This window comes from Vigna angularis, chromosome 5 (genome assembly GCF_016808095.1).
Source record: "Vigna angularis cultivar LongXiaoDou No.4 chromosome 5, ASM1680809v1, whole genome shotgun sequence".
Classification (NCBI taxonomy): domain Eukaryota; kingdom Viridiplantae; phylum Streptophyta; class Magnoliopsida; order Fabales; family Fabaceae; genus Vigna; species Vigna angularis.
In genome coordinates this window covers 32,363,205-32,383,094 of record NC_068974.1, presented here as the reverse complement: position 1 = coordinate 32,383,094, position 19,890 = coordinate 32,363,205, and the positions used below count along the sequence as shown (strand labels likewise).

General features: G+C 35.6%; 3 protein-coding genes and 1 pseudogene across 5 annotated transcripts; all 4 read right to left on the bottom strand.

Moving 5' to 3' along the window:
- Nucleotides 1-243: 243 nt before the first annotated feature.
- On the bottom strand, nucleotides 244-7,126 carry LOC108340761 (tRNA dimethylallyltransferase 2). 3 transcript variants are annotated; one of them, XM_017578325.2, is made up of 10 exons: nucleotides 6,818-7,120; nucleotides 6,654-6,733; nucleotides 6,489-6,557; nucleotides 6,289-6,361; nucleotides 6,064-6,185; nucleotides 4,843-4,917; nucleotides 4,168-4,578; nucleotides 1,126-1,201; nucleotides 869-1,032; nucleotides 244-561 (listed from the first exon to the last, which is right to left on the bottom strand). In XM_017578325.2, exons 1-10 carry the CDS (start codon nucleotides 7,026-7,028, stop codon nucleotides 409-411), a joined length of 1,434 nt encoding a protein of 477 aa, XP_017433814.1. In that variant the 5' UTR covers nucleotides 7,029-7,120; the 3' UTR covers nucleotides 244-408. The 3 variants fall into 3 exon arrangements, with proteins under 3 accessions (XP_017433814.1, XP_017433815.1, XP_017433816.1); XM_017578326.2 differs by lacking the exon at nucleotides 4,843-4,917; XM_017578327.2 differs by lacking the exon at nucleotides 244-561 and having other exon boundaries at nucleotides 869-1,043; nucleotides 6,818-7,126.
- Nucleotides 7,127-8,631: 1,505 nt separating this feature from the next.
- On the bottom strand, nucleotides 8,632-13,044 carry LOC108340466 (uncharacterized). The gene is made up of 4 exons (XM_017577873.2): nucleotides 10,454-13,044; nucleotides 9,956-10,066; nucleotides 9,023-9,103; nucleotides 8,632-8,925 (listed from the first exon to the last, which is right to left on the bottom strand). The coding sequence occupies exons 1-4, from the start codon at nucleotides 10,709-10,711 to the stop codon at nucleotides 8,851-8,853; spliced, it is 525 nt and encodes a 174-aa protein (XP_017433362.1). The 5' UTR covers nucleotides 10,712-13,044; the 3' UTR covers nucleotides 8,632-8,850.
- A 141-nt stretch (nucleotides 13,045-13,185) lies between these two features.
- On the bottom strand, nucleotides 13,186-15,028 carry LOC108340467 (uncharacterized). Its single transcript, XM_017577874.2, has 3 exons — nucleotides 14,869-15,028; nucleotides 13,567-13,723; nucleotides 13,186-13,443 (listed from the first exon to the last, which is right to left on the bottom strand). Exons 2-3 carry the CDS (start codon nucleotides 13,720-13,722, stop codon nucleotides 13,396-13,398), a joined length of 204 nt encoding a protein of 67 aa, XP_017433363.1. The 5' UTR covers nucleotide 13,723; nucleotides 14,869-15,028; the 3' UTR covers nucleotides 13,186-13,395.
- A 1,669-nt stretch (nucleotides 15,029-16,697) lies between these two features.
- On the bottom strand, nucleotides 16,698-19,574 carry LOC128196489 (pentatricopeptide repeat-containing protein At3g63370, chloroplastic-like; annotated as a pseudogene).
- Nucleotides 19,575-19,890: the final 316 nt, after the last annotated feature.

Here is a 19,890-nt window from a genome sequence, read left to right as displayed (position 1 = left end):
TAGTTAATGTTGTCTTTATTTCTACCACTTTCGATTTTGGACACATTTATATAATTTTTTAAATTGTTTATTCTATGATTCAATTTTCGAACAATCTTTACCTTATAGTCTTTTTCTATTCACACATAAATTGGGTTTTTTAGTCTACTTATTTTCATATAAATAAATCTAATAGATTAAGTTTCATGATTCTTTCCATTATTAAAAAAAATCAAAGTTGTACCATAAAATTGAAGATAACTATAGTTTGAAAGAAATATTTATTTAAATTTAAGAGTTAAGATATTAAAATGAATATTTTAAAAGGTAAAAAAAACACAAATTTAATTAAAGAAAAAACTACAAGCATAGTTTAAGTTATAAACTATACCCATATATTTTTAATTTCAGAAATCATACGATATATTGTCACTGTTCACACTGAGAATACTCAACCTTCTGTTCCACGAAACCAGGAAATTGGCCCTTGCTCTTAAGACCTGAAATACGTTTTCGGTGCCCACGACCTTGTCTGTGTTGTTCCCATTCATGTAATCCTCTAAGAACGCGATCTCCACACGCCTGTCAAAAGGAAGGTTCGTAAGAAAACAGAATGTTTGAGTTTGATGATGCAAGTCACAAACTCCTTGTAGTAATTCATACAGAAAGATTTGTCATCCAAATGAAAGATTTTCGAGAAACAAAAATCCGACAGACGGTAGTTTAACAAATTGCTTCCACTTGTTTTTTTCTGTAGGTGAAAATTGTATTGCAATGCAGAACGCCATAAGGATCACCACACTCGTTTTCCAGAGTAAAAAGAACATTCATGTAAGTTATTAACAAAAAAAAAATGTCTCACGAAGGTGGATCATAAAATATTACAGACCTTGCATACGTATTGTGTCCAGAGGTCCCTTTGCATTATTTTCATCCCTGTGTCATTTGAAGCCCCAAAGGTGGATGACAAGCTTCCATTCTCACTCAAGAAAGATTTAACTATCTTCACAGCAGGTTCAACTACTTGGCGTGCCCATGCATTTTCTGATTTGCCTGCAACATAACTAAATGAATGTAATCCAATGATATTACACGAGCTAATTGATGAACATAGAAAATACAGGGAACATGATTAAAACAGCTTACTCGATATTGCTTCTGTGGAATCAACGTAGTATATGTTCCAACCAAACAATGTTTGCAGTCGACTGAGCATCCTCTTCTGTCATGAAGATAGCTTCAATATTAATGTCATACTTTAAGCTTCCGTACAAACCTCAATAATTCATTGTCACCAACGAATATTGATCAATTACATTATTTAACGTTTCCGTTATCATGGCCCTGAATCCACCTACTTGCCAAATACAACCTTTCACACTCTCACACACGTAATAGAACAATAAACGAATGATAATGGATAAATGAATCTCTTTTATTGATGGTAATATCTGAATAAACAAGAGTAAACAATAATTGGAAGCATAACCTCCTTCAATTACTTTGGAAGCATAACCTCCCTCACAAGACAATAATGTCTGTCACAAAACTCAATAATCAAAAGCATACCCTTAACCATAGACTCTAACTTTATTTATACTAATTATTTCTTGCACATCTCTTATTAAATATTTCCCTAGAATATATCTGCATTTAATATAAATATCCCTATATTTAATATAAATATCCCTATATTTAATATAAATATCCCTATATTTAATATAAATATCTCCCCATATATTATCTTAGCATATATCCTTAATTATAAATATCTTATATTGAATATTTCTTAGGATATATATATTTATTTACTCTAATTAACTTATACTGAATATTCTCTCTTATTGTGCTTCTTTTAATGTAATTAGCTCTCGCCCCCCTAACTGCTGCGCAGTTAAGATGGTGATTCTTCAACCGTTCAACTCAGGTCCTTCCTGCTTCCCACTGTTCGGCCTGGTTGCTCCCTGCCTCCCACCGTTCGGCCTGGTCGCTCCCGTTGTCACCGTTCGGCCTGACCATTCCCCTTTGTCCACCGTTCGGCCTTACCTCTCAATGCCTTCCACCGTTCGGCCTTTACGGTCAATACCGTTCGGCCTCACTTCCCTCCTACCTTTCTTCTCCTTCTCATTACCTCCCAACCCTTACCATTATCTCCCACCTTATACCCTAACATTACACCCTGCTGCAAAACAACCTTGTCCTAAAGGTTGGAATCGGGGAGCTTGATCTCATGGCTCCTCATCAATTCAGGTCGGGAGGCTCGGGTGGTGGCCATCCCTCCTCATCTTTCGCCAATATCGTGACTCTCAAGCTCCTGTCCGGACAGTAATGAGCAGAACCGAACCGATCACCGCATCTAAAGCACCTTCCTTCTTCCCTCCGTTTCACAAAGTACCCCATCAGCTGTGCATCGGGTATTGTTTCCGTTTGGCCTACCAAGACTTCGAATTCTTGGATGTATTCCTCCACGGTTCCTGATTGTTTACAGGCCGCCAGTCTCTCAAAGACGGTTCCCCGGTTTCTTCCTCCGAAATGGATCACCATTGACTCTTTTAATCCTGACCACAAACGGTTCCTGGCCTTCTCCCTCCAAAATCTGAACCAGTGTCCCGCGATTCCCTCCATGCTGATATAGGTTGGGCGCAACTTCTCTTCCTCCGATACTCCTTGTAGCTCAAAGAATTTGTCCGCTCTATTGATCCAATTCAACGGATCACTTCCTTCAAAAATGGGTAGATCTACCCTTTTCCTCCAATTCGGATGCTCCTCTCGGTGTCCACCATCTAGCCTGCCACCATCTCTCTCGCCCTCCTCCTCCTTTCTCCCGTTGACAGACCCCTGACTTCCATCTGAGTTTCCTTCATGTCATCGACCTCGCTCTCCCATCACCTTCACTAGTTCCAGGACCGCTGCCTCCAATCCTCCCATGGAGATTTCTATGACCTCCAGTTTCCCTTCAATTGCATTTACTCTTCCCTCCATGATGTCTTTCCTCCTCTCAATAGGATCCGACAGTTTCCTCCCTTGACGAATCCGGTAGGTCGGACCAATTGTTACGTACCTGAGTACGTAAACTAGTCAAATACAACCTTTCACACTCTCACACACGTAATAGAACAATAAACGAATGATAATGGATGAATGAATCTCTTTTATTGATGGTAATATCTGAATAAACAAGGGTAAACAATAATTGGGAGCATAATCTCCTTCAATTACTTTGGGAGCATAACCTCCCTCACAAGACAATAATGTTGTCACAAAACTCAATAATCAAAAGCATACCCTTAATCCTAGACTCCAACTTTATTTATACTAATTATTTCCCGCACATCTCTTATTAAATATTTCCCTAGAATATATCTGCATTTAATATAAATATCCCTATATTTAATATAAATATCTCCCCATATCCTAGCATATATCCTTAATTATAAATATCCTATATTGAATATTTCTTAAGATATATATATTTATTTACTCTAATTAACTTATACTGAATATTCTCTCTTATTGTGCTTCTTTTACTATAATTAGCTCTCGCCCCCCTAACCGCTCGCATTTAAGATGGTGATTCTCAGGTCCTTCCTGCTTCCCACCGTTCGGCCTGGTCGCTCCCTGCCTCCCACTATTCGCTCTGGTCGCTCCCTGCCTCCCACCGTTCGGCCTGGTCGCTCCCTATCTCCCACCGTGTTCGGCTTGGTCGCCCCCGTTGTCACCATTCGGCCTGACCATTCCCCTTTGTCCCCATTCGACCTTACCTCTCAATGCCTTCCACCGTTCGACCTTTACGGTCAATACCGTTCGGCCTCACTTCCCTCCTACCTTTCTTCTCCTTCTCATTACCTCCCAACCCTTATCATTATCTCCCACCTTATACCTTAACAAACACTAATTCTAGGAAGCACAGGAAAACGCTAATAATAATACAAATAAATTATAGAAAAAACAAATAAATAGTCATACTGTACAGCCGAATGGCAGGTGAACTAAATGCTCTACAGAAAGGACAATGTATTTCAAACGTCTAAGTCAAAATTATTAATCATCTCAGTGGTACTGGCAATTTTCTATAACTTGTGAATACAGAAAATGACATTTTCAGTTTCCTTGCATGCTCGGCCAAAATAATTTCATCCAAGAATGCTTGTTTAAGGAAGTCAGAAAACAAAAGACATTATTTTTTACCTGTCGGCGAACAAGTCTCCTGGTATTAACCTTTACTTTTTCAATTGCTTCTTCCAAAAGAATTATGGATTCAGTATCATTGGAAGATCTCACCAACTCCATCAAATTACTATTAAACAAGGTCTTGCCCTTTTCTACCCTGGATCCTTCAGTCAGTTCCCTCTCTCTTTCATACATGTCTTTGACAACACAAGTTCTAAGAAGAGGCTCGAATTCACGGACACCAATGGCCTGCCGCAAACCTCTAGTATAATCTGCATTCAAATTATAAATGTCATAGACTTCATTGAGTAATCCATCGTCCATCATGCAATCTACCCTCTGCTCTACATATCTGTCCAGTACAGGGAGAGATGCATCCACACATATAAAACAACAATCATATCTTAAGTTGTCAACTTGACCCCAATTCTGCCCTGCCACAAGTAAGACCAATATTATTTATAAGGGGAAAAAAGAATCACCAGACATTGCAACAAAACATTAGCAAGTTAAACATCCTTTTTCCATTATTGATCCACTTGATACCCACACCAATTGTCCATCAATAGAACAGAATGAGTATAGTGTGGTAATGTGATTAGTGGGAAAAATAATTATATAACTATACGTAGACAAAGGGAAAAGAGATCATATTGAAATTCCAGTAATTGACTATTGGCAAAGAAAACAAACCTCTGCTGCCTTTCCTTGAAAAACTTTACTAGGAAGAACACCCGTGCGAGTGTACAAATTAATATATTGATTTATCTGAAACCCATTAAAACACAAGTATGCGGGTTGATGATTCCCAATTAGGCACTTCATATATATTTAAATGTTATAAAATGAATTGAAAAACCATATGGCTTGGTCCCAATAGATGTACAACACGCTGGAACTTTAAAATCATAAGACTACAATAATAAACATACTTATAAATGCCTTATATATTTTATGAATTAAATTTAAATAAATTAATAATGTAAATGCTTAGTTGCAAGCCAATTTTGTAAAGTTGAACTAGACCTAAATTTACTTTCTAAGATGGTATCGAGGTCTACCTTAACAAGGTTTAGTCTTTGGCATGAAGGGTTGTACTTATACATGCTCTAATTTTATATGAATTAAATTTTAAATAAATTAATATGCAGATGTTCGTTTGCAAGCCAATTTTGTAGAATCGAGTTAGATCTAAATTTACTTTCTAAGATGATATCAAAGTTTATTTTAATAAAGATTGTTGCACATATTGTACCACCTGCACAAGTATTTAGTTCCACATGCAAGATGCTTAATCCTTAGCATGAAGGGTAGTACTTATACATGCTTCATATATTAAATGAATTAAATTTAAATACATTAATAATATAGATGATTGTTTGCAAGCAAGTTTTGTAAAACTGATTTTGGTCTAACTTCACTTTCTAAAGTAGTATCAAAGCTTACCTTAATAATAAGGTTTGTTGGTCATATCGTGTTACCTGCACAAATATCTAGTTCCATATGCGAAATTTATACTCCTTGGCATGAAAGACTATATTAAAGATTTTACATTAACTAGAGATATAACTAAATTATAGTATATAAACTAATACAGATATCATCTTGCAAGTTTATTTCTTAGGATAGAGTTGGACCTAAATCCACTTTTTAAGAGTCGTTATACCATCATAAACTGCCATGCATATTCGGATGCTGACTTTTGCAACAACTATTTTAAAAGTAAAATTTTGACTGATATTTAACTGGTGGACGATGTAAAAGTTTTTACATAGGCATTCAACAAAACTGAACTCATTATAAACAGAAAAACCATCATGGAATTGTTGCATACGTAACTCCAAGTGCACAAATAAGACGGACCTTTCATTGTACCTAGAACTGTAAATGATAAATAATCAAATTATACTCAACCTTTCTATGGTTATTTGGATGGATTCTATTAGCAGCAACTGGATCAATATCCTTGAGCAGATCATAACCATAGCTTGAACCATCATTTTCAGCAGGGAAACTGTTCTCAGACTGCGTGATGCCTATAAAATTACAAATGCAATAAAGGATAAGTATATATCAATTGAAATAGAAAAAAAAAAAAAAAGTAAAGTAAGAGAAAGCACCAAATACATAACAATATACCAGGTGGGTCACCCAAACAGCTTTCATCCATATCTTCGGCAGAATCATCTAGAAGAAACGGACTCACAAGAGCCTGAAGAGGATTAATAAGTAGAAATCAGCCATATAAGTACATTATTAATCATTATAAGAAATTCAAATAAATAAATAAAATTAAGAACACAACAAGACACAAAGAACGCATCACTCAAAATCCCAACCTGGATATAGTAATTTGTACCCCCAACTATAACAGGCAAATGATTGCGAGCCACTATGTCATCAATAATCTGAAAATTAAAATAATAATAATAATAGCAAATAACAAATAATAATAATAATATTAATAATAAGTGGATTCTCTTGATTCATCGATTAAGACATACGGGAATAGCGGAATCCCGAAACGCTTTAGCCGTGAATTCTTCGTTGGGGCTTACAGTTCCCAAGAGATGATGCGGCACTCCTGCAGCAAATTCGAAACGTGATTTCAGAAACGGAACGGGATTGGCATGGAGAATAATCAGGTGCGGCGAGGGTACTGTGGTACCGTTTTGGTGAGAGAGAGGGAGTTTGTTGGCGAGAACATCAAGGCCGCGGTAGACCTGCATGGAATCAGCGTTGATGACTTCTATGGGGAATTGAGAGGCTAAATCAACGGCAAGCTTCGACTTCCCGGAAGCTGTGGGTCCCATTATGACAACCACCTTCGGTCGTTCACCGTCGGTAGAGTTTGAAGTCACTGTGCTCTCTGACGCCATTGTTAACGTTTCTTTCACTCTACGTTCTTCCCCTAATGTCAGCTTTGTTGGGACAAAATATTCGAATTATTTCCATAGGTTTTAGGGTTTCAATGGAAAAATTACATTTCTCTATTTATTTCTATTTTAATTTATTTTTATATTTTATTTTTTCATTTGTTTTGATTATTATATTTTTTTTTACTTAGTTGATTTTTTTTTAAAATTCAATTGAGTTCCAAGTGACTTATTAAATTAGTATTAATGAACTTTAAAAGCGTCATGTGATAAAATCAATATCTAAAATAAAATGAAAAAGAATATAGAAAATTAATTCTGATACTACTTTTAAATTTTTTTAATACTAATTTAATAAGATAAAACATATTAAATCTTTTAATAAAAACTTAATTGAATATCAAGTGGAGAATAAATATAAGAATTAAATTATTAATTAAATCTAATTTATAATTTTTTTTAAAATTAGATTTATCTATGTATTTATCTCTTGATAATATTCATCTCTTATATAATTAATTTTCAATACCTGTTTAATTTATAACAATTATAAATAATTTAATATATATTATCTTTATTTTGTTTTTACACTTTTAATCAATTTTTCACTTGTTCTCGTACTTTTTATATTTACTTATACTTTTTAAACTTTATACTTTACAGTTTCTTAATAAATATTGATTTTTATTGTATAATAAAAGAAATAATATAAAATATTTGAATAAGTGATATCACCAAGGAGATATAAACTTATTATACATAAAAAATTATCTTATAAAATTTTAATTTTTTATTGTTATCAAATGAAACTGATACTCATATTTACCAACATTTTAAGAATAAGTATATGTGCAAAATGTTGACAAATTGAACAACTCCTTTAGTGTTACTGATATAGTTAAGTTTTGTGTTCGTGACATCAATTGGGTAAGTTGGAACATGAAAAAATTGATTGGTTTAATGGAATATTTTCATTCATAAAAAAAAAGGTTAAATATGTTTTTCTCTATAACGCGATTTTGGTTTTAGACCATACTCAAAACTTTGATAGTTTTTAATTCTCATAGTTTTGAAACTTTTAGTGTTAGTCCTTAAAATTGAATGACGTTAACTTTTAATATATGTGGCTAACTGTCAGTCCACGTGTGATGTCACCTTTCCTGACTATTTTTAATTGACGTGGCAGTAAAGGTGTAGCGGTCTGGTGGGTGGTCGATCACTCGGTCTGGTGGTCGGTCGGCTTGGTGGGTTCTATTACAATCAACAGAACACAATAGAAGCGGACTATGTAAAAGACCGAACGGTGTTGGGCAAAGACCGAGCTGTTATGGGCAAAGACCACCATGCCGACCACCAGACCGAGTGGCTGACCTCCCACCAGGCCGACCGACCACCACACCTTTACTGCCACATCAATTAAAAGTAGTCAGGTGACATGACACGTGGGCTGACCATTAGCCACGTCAAACAAAAGCTAACGCCATCCAACTTTAAGGACTAATAGTAAGAGTTTCAAAATTATGAGGACTAAAAACCATCAAAGTTTCGAGTAGGGACTAAAACCAAAATCATGTGATACTTAAGAGACGAAATACATATTTAACCCAAAAAAAAATAGATGTTTCTGAATGTTCAGTTTGAATACACATCTCAATCAAATGACAAGAACTTTTGCAATGTTCAGAATTTAGGTGTCTGTCTAATGCAGATTTCCTAATCAAATTCTCAAAATACAATGAAATCACAAATTATGTCACATTACAATACAACCACATGGTTCTAGTTACATCACACAGAAGTAAGGTTACTTGTATTAGCATTAATTTCAGTTCAGGGTATCTACGTTTTTGCTTAACTCCTCCAACTTCTTCATCCTCAACTTCTCACTTTCAGTCACCAGCTATCCCAACATTCATGGAACAAACAGAAAAAAAGACAAGTTACGAAACAATTTCAGAAAGTTTTGTACTCACTCAAATCAACAAAGAAATTCTTACCTCCATTAGTTTGGTAACAAGTTGAGCTTTTTCCTTGTTTTTCTCATTGAAAGCATCAAGGGCTTCCTTATATTCTTTTTCCTGTGAGTCCAGAAAAGAGATAAATGAAAATATGAAAATTATGTTTAAATCAGTTAAGTATTTTTTATCCATAAATTTGGAAACGAAATTGAAATTAGTCTGTCTTAAAATTCAATATATTTTAGTCTCAAATTTGAAAATGAATGAATATAATCTTTCTAATTTAATGATGTTAATTTTTTTGTGTTAATCACACTGTTCAGGTTAGCATTTGAGCTGAAAGTGGTAAGTGACGTAAACAACTCAAACATCATTCTGAAACAATATTTAACATGTAAAAAAAAGTTAATATTATTACTTATATCTATTCATTTTTAAAGTTTAAAGACTAAAATATATGAAAGATTGAGATATAGAGAAATTTCACGTTTACGAAACTAAAAGCATATTTAAGTCTTCTTTATTTAATACTTAACTAATTCTCTTGTTATCTGTCAAACCATTTTTGAAAGTAAAGTAGTATCAACAAAGGTGAGTTATGATTGGTTTATGGTTCATATTTCCCTCAACCCTTTTCTTTATTTAATTTTTTGTAGGCATAATGATGCAAAAGAAGCAGCATGAGGAATTTGAAATCTGCCACTGAACCAAATAGATCATTTTCTACATGGACATTTGAACACAATTATTAATAATGAACAGCTTAACCACTAAATAATCATGTCCACTTTGCCTCTCAGTTGATGAGACAACATGGGGCCAAGAAAGCAAGCATGGCTAATTGATTAAATTCTATTCAGTGCTCAAGTGTTTGTATCAAAAGCTGTGTAAGTAAACCAGATAGGGATCACTTAAGAATGGATTTTAGAAATGTCAAAAAGCAAACAACTGTAAACAGTTGGAAAACTTCACCTTTCTCTGGCAGGTTTGGCCCAGTGGCTTTAACTCTTTGTTCACACTGTCTATCTTCTTTCTAACCATTGCAACTTCCTTCCTCAATGGATCTGTCAGACCCTCAAGCTCCTACAACATCGTATTCAGTTTTTCAAACAATTACTATTCAAATATGGTGACATGTTATAAGTACTTGTCCAAGAACAAGGAAAAATAACCAATACACAGCACACATGACACAGCAATTGCCCAGTTTCTGATCATCACTTGAAGATTTTGAGAAAATTAAAAGGAAACAAACTTTCTGATCAGATTAGTATATTTTTCCCTATACCTTAAGTTTATTGGCGTGTTTGGGAAGAGAAGCTAGAAATCAGGTCTGAGAGATAGAAACTATACCTATTGGAATGTGGAACCAAACACGCTGTATATTGATTTATATGTAAAACACAAAAGAACAGAAAACAAATAAAGCATGAAAGCTTAGAGGTAAGCCAAAAGCATTGTGACACTTACTTCTCTAATCTCAGCCAAGCGTTTTGTTTCCTCCTCTACTCGACCCAGATAAGCGTGAACCTTATCCCTCACCTCCATTTTCTTCCTCTCAATTTCTTCTTCCTTTGCTCTGAACATTGCCAAAGCTGATCTTGACATCTCCTCTTCCTTGTCATCCCTCATTGGACTCTGGTTGACGTTAATCATCCCTGAATTTCTCACACGCTGCACATTTGTTTGTTGTTGGTGTTGCTCATATGGCTGTTTTGGTGTTGCCATTATTGCACCACAGTCAATAACACTCTTTTCCTCTCCCAGGCCTGTTATCTCCCGTTTTCTTTCTCTGTTTTTTTTTTCTCTTTTCCTTGGAATGATGGCTCCACTTTCCCCTAAGGTGCTTATAAACAGGACTGGCTTTAAGGGTGTGAGAGCAAGTAGTTTGTGTTGTTAACAAACCTTAGAATAAGCCCAAATGACAGATATGACTGCCAAAAGCTATGAAGTTAACAGTGGATTTATCTTCTCTAAACAAATACTTAGTGTTTTCCCTGTCAACTTTATTCACAAGCCAACTTGATTATGGCACCATCAAAGTTCTAGTATTGGATTTGGAAGGTGTTATACGTTGAGAGTATAAATGTTAATCTTTGACTACACTTCTCCTTTTATTATTCTCTGAAAACTTAGTGAAGAATCTTTATGAGAGTGCTTTGGTTAGGTAGCAATTTTCTCAAGTTGGTATATTGGCATATTCAGCTAACGACTGTTCCTCAACATGGTATCAATAGTTGATGTATGGACCAAAAAATTTACACAGACGCGTGTATATATGTAGCTATATACCTGCTTCCCCAAGGTAACTTGGAGGATCATATCATCTTTTTACCACTTTTAATATGGCAAATATTTTTAGATCTTTTAAGGTAGCATATATATAGGTATTTTTCTTAAGAAGTTTCTAAGGAGCATTGGTAATTATATAAGTGCTTTCTTTAAGATAGAAAAGTGCTTGGACCATAAGTTTTGGTTGAGGAGTGAACAGAAAGGGTCACCTACTGATATATAAAGCTTGAATGTGGGAGAGCCTTAGGAAGCAAGACAGAGTAGGAGAACTGGCAGTACCCAGTTGCCTTTATAGAAAATTATTACCCATATGGACGACCAGCCCAAAAATGCATTTTCTGGAACAGAAAGTCACATACTCACACAGCTTGGCACTGTAAGAGAGGAGCTTCCAGCTTATGTTCTAAATAATTGCTCACTCGCATTACACTGGGCCAAGCACCATTGAGTTCCACTCGATGAATCTAGGTGTGAAAAGTGAAAAGTGAAAACACAGCATTATCTTATAATCATCTTTCATTTTTAAGATAATATTTTTCGTGGATGTGACGACCTTTTTGATTGAGTTAATATACGAATGAGTTTGAGATTGTTTAAAATTTCTTCTACAAACGCATATAACAAGAATGATTTAAGCAGGGAAAGTACAACACGAGTAAATGCATGAAAGAGTGGATGGTGAATACTTTACAGCCTGACTTGTGATCCTTCATTATTAGTTAGTGTTCGTCATAGTTTTTTTTTTCTTTTGTTACATCATCATTGATTAGTATGTTGAATAGCCAATTAGAGTATCTCATCAAATTAATCATGCACTTGGATTGTTCTTAGAATTTCATCACTTCCTAAGTATACTCAGAAGTCAGAAAAGCTTAAAAGTGAATCCAACTCTGTCAAGCGTGGTGTATACATTCAAAGATCTGCTGACTTATTGGAGGCATATGAATGTTATATGCCCCACAGTCCACCCACCAAAAAATTAGTCTCCAGCTTAGTTGTTAGTTGCTGTGCTCTTGTTTTTGGGTTTTGACCGTCCATGAACTTCTTAGTATCTGAATTTTGATCAGCAGCGTTGAATATCTGAGCTGTATAACTGCTGCGACTTAGAGAGCAGTACCTACTGGCTGTGGTACGTCATGTCGAGCTTTGAATTGCATAGGCCCACCGTATCACATTTCCACTGAATCTATCCTGCAAAAGATTTTTGCTTTGCCTGCTCATAATAAGAATTTGTTTGCTGCTTGTGTAATACTCTTTTGGTACGTGATCAAACAAAACCTCGAGGAAGACAAAGTACGCGCAGGACTTGCAGCCACATATTTTCAACTAAGGGGCAAATCTGTGCTTACATTCACGCACTTGACAAAATATGCTTTGATCACTGTTAAGCAGATTGCTTCCTTCTTCAATGACAAAGTTGCCGCTTAACAGCGTGTTTGGACCGAGAAAAATTGCCTTTAGTGTTTTGTGCTTCCGATTTAGGCAGAGAACACTCGCACCCAACCACATCATACAAACTCAGAATCTTGGAAGTATTGAATCAAGATTCTAATGATAACGTGTTTTATTTTCAGTTAGACTTTTCTAAATCATGGTACGGGAAAAAACTACGACATTTACCCAAACCATGGTTGGGGTTAGAGACCTCTCCAATATAAAACCAAATATGCATTATAAATACAAATTCTATGGAGTTCCAATCCGCACTTGGTTTCCACCTTAAGACCATTTCACAGGTTCCTGCCACCACCTATAGCTTAAGGGCAACTTCTCACCAAGTAATTCCACTGGACGACACACCATAAAGAAAAAACTGAAATGCATAACGACCGATGAGGAAAGCCGTTGAGCTTGTCTAACGCATGCAAAAGAAGGGGCAAAGCATAAACCAGAATCTAATGCCAGCAGTCTGAGCCAATTCACCCAATTTGATTTTATAAAACATACAATGAACAACTTTCGTTATAAAGTTATAAACCCCAATGGCAGTCAAAATCTGCAACTAAGAAATTTTATTAAGAGAACAAACATAAATGCAAGGGTAACCAGTGGTCCATATTAAGGAGGCTATGGTTGTTTTGTGTCGCAAATAGCCACCTCCTCAATTCGAAATTCCCAGGTCATTCTTTCTTTCCAATTCCATGCGACATATTATAGATTCCTCGTCCCTGGACAAAATGCATAACACAGTGTCGATATAACATGATTCCAAAAAAAATGGAGAATTGGAGATATACTGATAACGAAGTCAACAGAGACAAGTAAAAAGACCATATTACAATTAAACTTACAATCAGATAAAGTGATGATGCAGCCAAAGCCAGAGGTATGGCCACAGATGTAACCTTATCCATGGGTCCCTTCAAGTAGGTATGCTTGGGAATATTCTGGAAATATTTTTGCTTCTCAAAAAGCTTTTCACGTGGTCTAAATGGTGCTTCCGACATCCTGCATACCAAAGCCAAGGATTATCTCATTTTTTCCCAATTATCTAAAATAGGAAGAAAACATAGCATGAAATGAATTGAAACAAAACAGGACTTGAAGGATGCTCTCCCCCGCTTTTGTCACCATCACAAACATACCAGATAGAGAGAAGTACTTGAAGCTTTACCTAGTTCCAACTTAGGCATCGAACGAAGCAGGAGAGAAACAAAAGATAAAAAAGGAACAACGCGATAAATATATAACTGAAGCACCATACTACCAAAAACTAGAATATCAAATAAAGTGGGGATTTTCAGGTGAACAAGAAGATACAAAAGCTATATAGCAAAACTCCAGTGCAGACAATTTTCAGTTTCATCAGATAATATCTAAGATGTTACATTAGAAACAGCTCTACATATACAGTGAAACAGCTTTCCAAACTCCAGTGAGTAACAAACTATATCTTGCTACATTCTCCTCACCACTCCAAAGTCTCTTGACCAAGTACCATTGTATACTATAAATTGTAGCAGGTACAACTGTTCGTAGACCAAGCACACTGCCCCGTATTTTCGTAAATTGAATGAATTGATCATTCAAAAAATGCAAATATGAGGTTATGGATGTGCAGGAGAAGTGACTGGGGTAAAGGTGGTTATAATTATAAACTATTCGTCAATTATTCGAGCAAATATCATTATATACGTGCCAAAAGAACATTACAGAATTGACATCACCAAATGCTTGCCACTACTGCTTGGGAACAAAGGTATGCCTAACCCTAATGTTATTTTGCACAACTTGAACTTCTTCACAGTTTCATAATTCAACAGAACACTAAATAAATAATCCCACACACACGTAACAGATGAAAAACAAAATTGAAGCATCAATTCGACTAACAACCAGAAAACAGGGAAAACAACAAAATATCCGGATTTAATTGAGAAGACAAAATCGAATACAGCAACAGATTGAACAATGATAAAAACCAGATTCGTGGATAAGGCACACTGTTTGAATATGATCAAAACAGAAGAATTTGGCAAAATTGATTTAACTAGAATAAAATAACAAAAAACAAATGGAAGACGAGATCTGGGAGAAGAGCGAGGCTAAATCGTGAAGTGAGTGAGGAATAGCGTGGGGCTTTAGGAGCTTACTTGGAATAGAGGCGATAGGTTTCTCTAAAGATTGTGAGATTTGCGACGAAGAAGAATGAGGAACCAGCTCTGTGATAATCTAGGGTCTTTTCGGTTGGCGGAAGATGAACGAGTTTTATAGGTGTTCCGTTTGTCTCTCTGTTGACCCGGTCTGAACCGAAGTTTGTGTTCCCTAACAATTATTTTAAGGATTAAATTAAAGTTAATTATAAAAAATAAAAAAAATTGAAAAACAAATTTAATTCTTCCTATCACCGAAAATGAAAATAATATAATTTCAATAAAAAATAACTTTCAACAATTAAAATTAATCATTCATCGATATTTATGTCAACAATTACTCTTAAATTTTTACTCTGCTGTTATCATTTCGTCTTCAACCATGAACTTTAAATTTCATTCTCTGTATTCTGCTGCAAAGTTTATGTTTCTGTTTTTACTGTTTTACAATTCACTGCTTTCGGAATTTACCGTTTCTGCAAATTGTTTTCTGAATTTAAGTTTTCTGAACGTTTACTATTCAGTCTGTTTTTCAGTTTTATTTTCATTGCACTGTGTTGATTTTCGTTTTTTACCATTTTCCGAATTTACTGTTTGCTGTTTTCTGTATTTCTGATTTACTGTATTTTCGTTTCTGTATTGCTGTTTTAATAAAATTTCGTTTTTGCTATTTTGTTTTACTGTCTGTTAGTTTTCACTGCACTGGGTTTGATTTTAGTTTTTACCGCTTTGTGATTTTATCGTTTGCACGTTTTTACTGTCTTCTGTATTTACAATTTCTGTTTTAATTTTCGTTTTCTGTCTTTTACTGTTTTGCACGTTTTTACTGTCTTTTGTTTTACTGCTGTTTTGGTTTGCTGTTTTTACTGTTTCGGTTTTCACTGTTTTAATTTATTTTTACTGCAATTTAATTTTCTGTCTAAAATCAACCTTCAAAACAACCTCCTCTTTCGTATAAAAATCTAATACTGAACCACACGTAATTGGTCCTTGAAAGATAACCTAGGAATCACTTTTTAGTTTATACTGCATTCGCAATCAATTTTTGTGTGAAGTGCGACCCCTTCAACACATCTCTCTCACTGTAACATTTTCCTCTGTTACCCTACTATAGCCCCAAGTGAAAAAATCAGAAACATTGGGTGTTAAACAATTTGTCTTTGTAAATAGTCGAGTCATTGCCTTCATGTTAAATCATCATCTCTAAAAAAAACCCTCTAGGCCAATTACCAATTCTTTCATATGTCATTATGCTTGTGAAAATTAGATAAGACAAAAAATTATAAAATGAAAACTCATTATTATCCTTAACCTTAAAAATTCATTATATATAAAGGTATTTTTGTCTACTAAAATCCGATATATATATATATATATATATATATATATATATATATATATAATAGATATATTTTTAGTAATTAAAAAAAACTTTAGTATGAGTTTTATTATGATTAATCTAATAGCCTTTTGACTAGATTTGTTTAAAGCTTTGTCCTGCTTTGTTAAATATTATAAGTTTTATTTTCTAAAAAGTTGATAAAATTAAATAATTAGTCAATAATTATATTAAACTATATATTATATATTTTATTTAATAATATAATAATAAATATAATATAAATTTTTTTATTTAAATATAAAAAAAATTACCAACATATTTGATATTGTTTATAAGAGTTAATTAAAGGTTAAACTCACTTCAGTCCTGATCTTGATTCTAATCCACTTTACGTAGAGTTTGGGGAGCTAAAGCTTTCTTTTACTCCACTTGAAGAAACCATGGGGCTTTTTCATGGATGAACTAGGACTAACATGTGGACCATGAATCAAGTTGTAAACTCTACATAGACGTGTGCTATAAATTTTCATACTATCAAGTATTCACCAGAAATCTCCACATGAACAAATTCCTCTTTCAAAATGATGGAACCTATTGGCATCCCTTACAACAAGGGTCCGTTGGGAGACTTTTGATGCTATCTTAAAGAATGTATGACAATCATCACAAATTCGAAGGTTTTTTGTGATCCGAATAGTATAACCGTTTGGCGTAACAAGCAGACCAAAACCAAGTGCCAACCTTTCACTATGTCTATATAATATCTGCATTTTTTCTTCTCCACTGACATTATGGAACACAAACTTCGTTTGAGCCCTATAGCCTTCTGTTTCCAGAAGTTCTGTAAACTGAGCTAGTTTTAGACAAATATCATCAGATTTTGGATGAGACTTGTCCCTTGCCATGAAGGTGTGAATCTTATTCTCAACCTCAATCCAACTGCATCCTGGTGTCTTCTTCGTGCCATTTCCTTTCATTCTCAACCTCACCTCTTCAACATCGTTCCATCTACCATCTGCTGCAAAGATGTTTGATATCAATACATATTTTCCTGAATTCTCTGTATCCGATTGTAAGAGCTTCTTTGCTGCAAGCTCTCCCAGTTCTTTATTAGAATGAATGAGGGAAGCGCTGAGAAGAGCACACCAGACTTCAGAAGTAGGTTTGATAGGCATGTTTCTCACAAAACTATGAGCCTCCTCAAGGGAATTGGAACGGCTGAGGAGATCAACCATACAGGCATAATGCTCTGGCCAGGGTTCCAGTTTATATTCATATTTCATAATATCGAAAACCCTCTTACCTTCATCCATCAACCCTGAATGGCTGCATGCATATAATAAAGCCAGAAATGTTATATGATCAGGAATAACATTTTCATCAGTCATTTCCTTGAATAAAGAAATGGCCCTACGTCCACATCCATGCATTCCATTTGCATTGATTATGGAAGTCCATAAAATTAAATCTCTTTTTTTTACAGAATTAAATATCTTTCTTGAGTTCTCCACATTCCCACAGTGAGCATACGTATCCACCAGGGAGCTAGCAATTGGTCCCTCCAAGAAAAAACCTTTCCTAATCAGAAACCCGTGAATCTCCTTCACTTTCTTCAATGAAGATAAACTAGCAGTGGCAGATAGTGCACTAATGAGAGCTATATAGTCGGGATGAATTTTAAATTGGTTTAGAGTGTAGAAAAGTTCAAGAGCCTCAACTAGAAGTCCATTATGAACACAGCAGGTAATCATACTTGTCCAAGACACAATATCTTTGGATTTAATTGATTCAAATACACGTCTTGCATAATCTATATGCCCAACTTCTCCGTATACATTGACAATGGCATTTTGTAGCACTGTATCAGCTAAATCTCTTTTTAAAACATAACCATGAATCTCTCTGACAAAGTTTTTAGATTTCAACTCGCCACAAGCCTGCAAAACACTTCCAACCATCATGGGATCAACAGGCATCCCCTCCACCTGAACCATCCGGAACAAGTTCATTGCTTCCAGATGGCATTCATTCTGTGCATAACCGGCAATAACAGTTGTCCAAGAAATCAAATCCTTTTTAGGCATACATTCAAAAGCATGACCCATATATTTCACACAGCAACACTTGGCATACATATCTATCATGGTGTTCCCAATCTGCATATTACAATCCATTCCATTTCTTATTACATAGGCATGAACTTCCTTCCCTTTCAATAAATTTCCCAATCGGCCAGACGCAGCAATCAAGTTTAACACTGGCACCTGATCAAACTTCAGGCCAGAACCCTGCATATCTCGAAAGTAATTTACAGCATCACTATAGAGCTCATTTTGAACCAAACCAGAGAGCAATGTATTCCAAGATACACAATCCCTGCAAAGCATACTTTCAAAAACTCTTACAGCATCCTCCATACGACCACACTTTGCATACATGGCAATCAAAGCATTGGCAACATAGACATCAACAAAATGGTTAGATTTCAACACGGCACCATGAATCTCCATACCCAGTTTAACAAACGAGGGATCCTCACAACCTTGAAGAGCTGCAACAAAAGTATATGTATTACTCTCGACACCAACCTCCTGCATTCTTCTAAAAAGCGACAATGCCTCCAAGCATTTCCCTTCTGCTACATGTGCCGAAATAATAGAATTCCAAGAAACAGCGTCCTCTTTCTCCATCATAATCCCATCAAACAGCATCCTGGCCCCATCAAGATTACCGCACTTGGCATACATACTTATAAGCGCATTGCACACAAACACAAATTCACCATATCCACACTTAACAGCCACACCATGGATTTCAGCCCCAGAGCGAGTTGCTCCAAGAGCACCACACGCTTTAAGCACGGAGGGAAAAGTACAAGCGTCAAGCGCCACTCCATCGACTCTCATCTCTCTGTACAACTCAATTGCTTCGAGGTATTTACCGCTTGACACAAACGCACCCATCATGGCATTCCAGGTAAAATTAGTTCTTTCAGTTATTTCGCCGAACACTTTGAGTGCATCGCTCAAAGAGCCACATTTTCCGTACATGTGGACAAGCTTGGTGGCTAGAAACGCCGAAACGTGAGATTTTAACAAACGGGCATGCAACTGTTGGCCTTATGGGAGGGCTTTCTCAGTCAAGGAGGAGAGAATGCGCGTGTTCGAGACGCGAGGGGGCGTGAGTGGGTGAGAGGAAAGGAGGGTTAAGGATTCAAAAGCGGGTTTGAGGGCTCCTTCGTTGAGGAGGGTGTTAACGGAAATGGGTTTGAGACCAGAGAGGATTGAAGTGGACATGGTGACTGTGCATGCGTGAAGCTGCGCTACGCCGCACCAGAACAAAGATCTCATGCGTAAGCCGCCAAACAAAAACACTAAATTAAAGTGACAAATAAATAACCTTTTTATTTCATATATTCTTTTTCTAGAGAGTTACTCTCCACCACAATGCTGTCTGTATCTCCTCTTCCTTTTTTACCCTTCAGATATGCATTAAACGGTGTGCACGGATATCGACATCCGTTTAAAGGATAAACGCCATGTCTCACATTTATGTATCAAAGGATTCACAAATGTTTGTCTCCTAACACAACGTCACCACCCCATCTACATAGCTTTTGCACTACAATGTTTGATTTTAGACATTTCTGATGTTATCATTGACATGTATGCTGATGAATC

Excerpts from the sequence above, each read along its gene's own strand:
- LOC108340761 (XM_017578325.2), bottom strand. The coding sequence starts at position 7,028 with ATGGCGTCAGAGAGCACAGTGACTTCAAACTCTACCGACGGTGAACGA. Across the intron at positions 6,558-6,653 it reads TTCGGGATTCCGCTATTCCC|ATTATTGATGACATAGTGGC; the intron begins GTATGTCTTAAT and ends TTTAATTTTCAG. Across the intron at positions 6,362-6,488 it reads GTACAAATTACTATATCCAG|GCTCTTGTGAGTCCGTTTCT; the intron begins GTTGGGATTTTG and ends AATCCTCTTCAG.
- LOC108340466 (XM_017577873.2), bottom strand. The coding sequence starts at position 10,711 with ATGGCAACACCAAAACAGCCATATGAGCAACACCAACAACAAACAAAT. Across the intron at positions 10,067-10,453 it reads GCTTGGCTGAGATTAGAGAA|GAGCTTGAGGGTCTGACAGA; the intron begins GTAAGTGTCACA and ends ACGATGTTGTAG. Across the intron at positions 9,104-9,955 it reads GCCAAACCTGCCAGAGAAAG|GAAAAAGAATATAAGGAAGC; the intron begins GTGAAGTTTTCC and ends CTGGACTCACAG.
- LOC108340467 (XM_017577874.2), bottom strand. The coding sequence starts at position 13,722 with ATGTCGGAAGCACCATTTAGACCACGTGAAAAGCTTTTTGAGAAGCAA. Across the intron at positions 13,444-13,566 it reads CATCATCACTTTATCTGATT|GGACGAGGAATCTATAATAT; the intron begins GTAAGTTTAATT and ends CATTTTGTCCAG.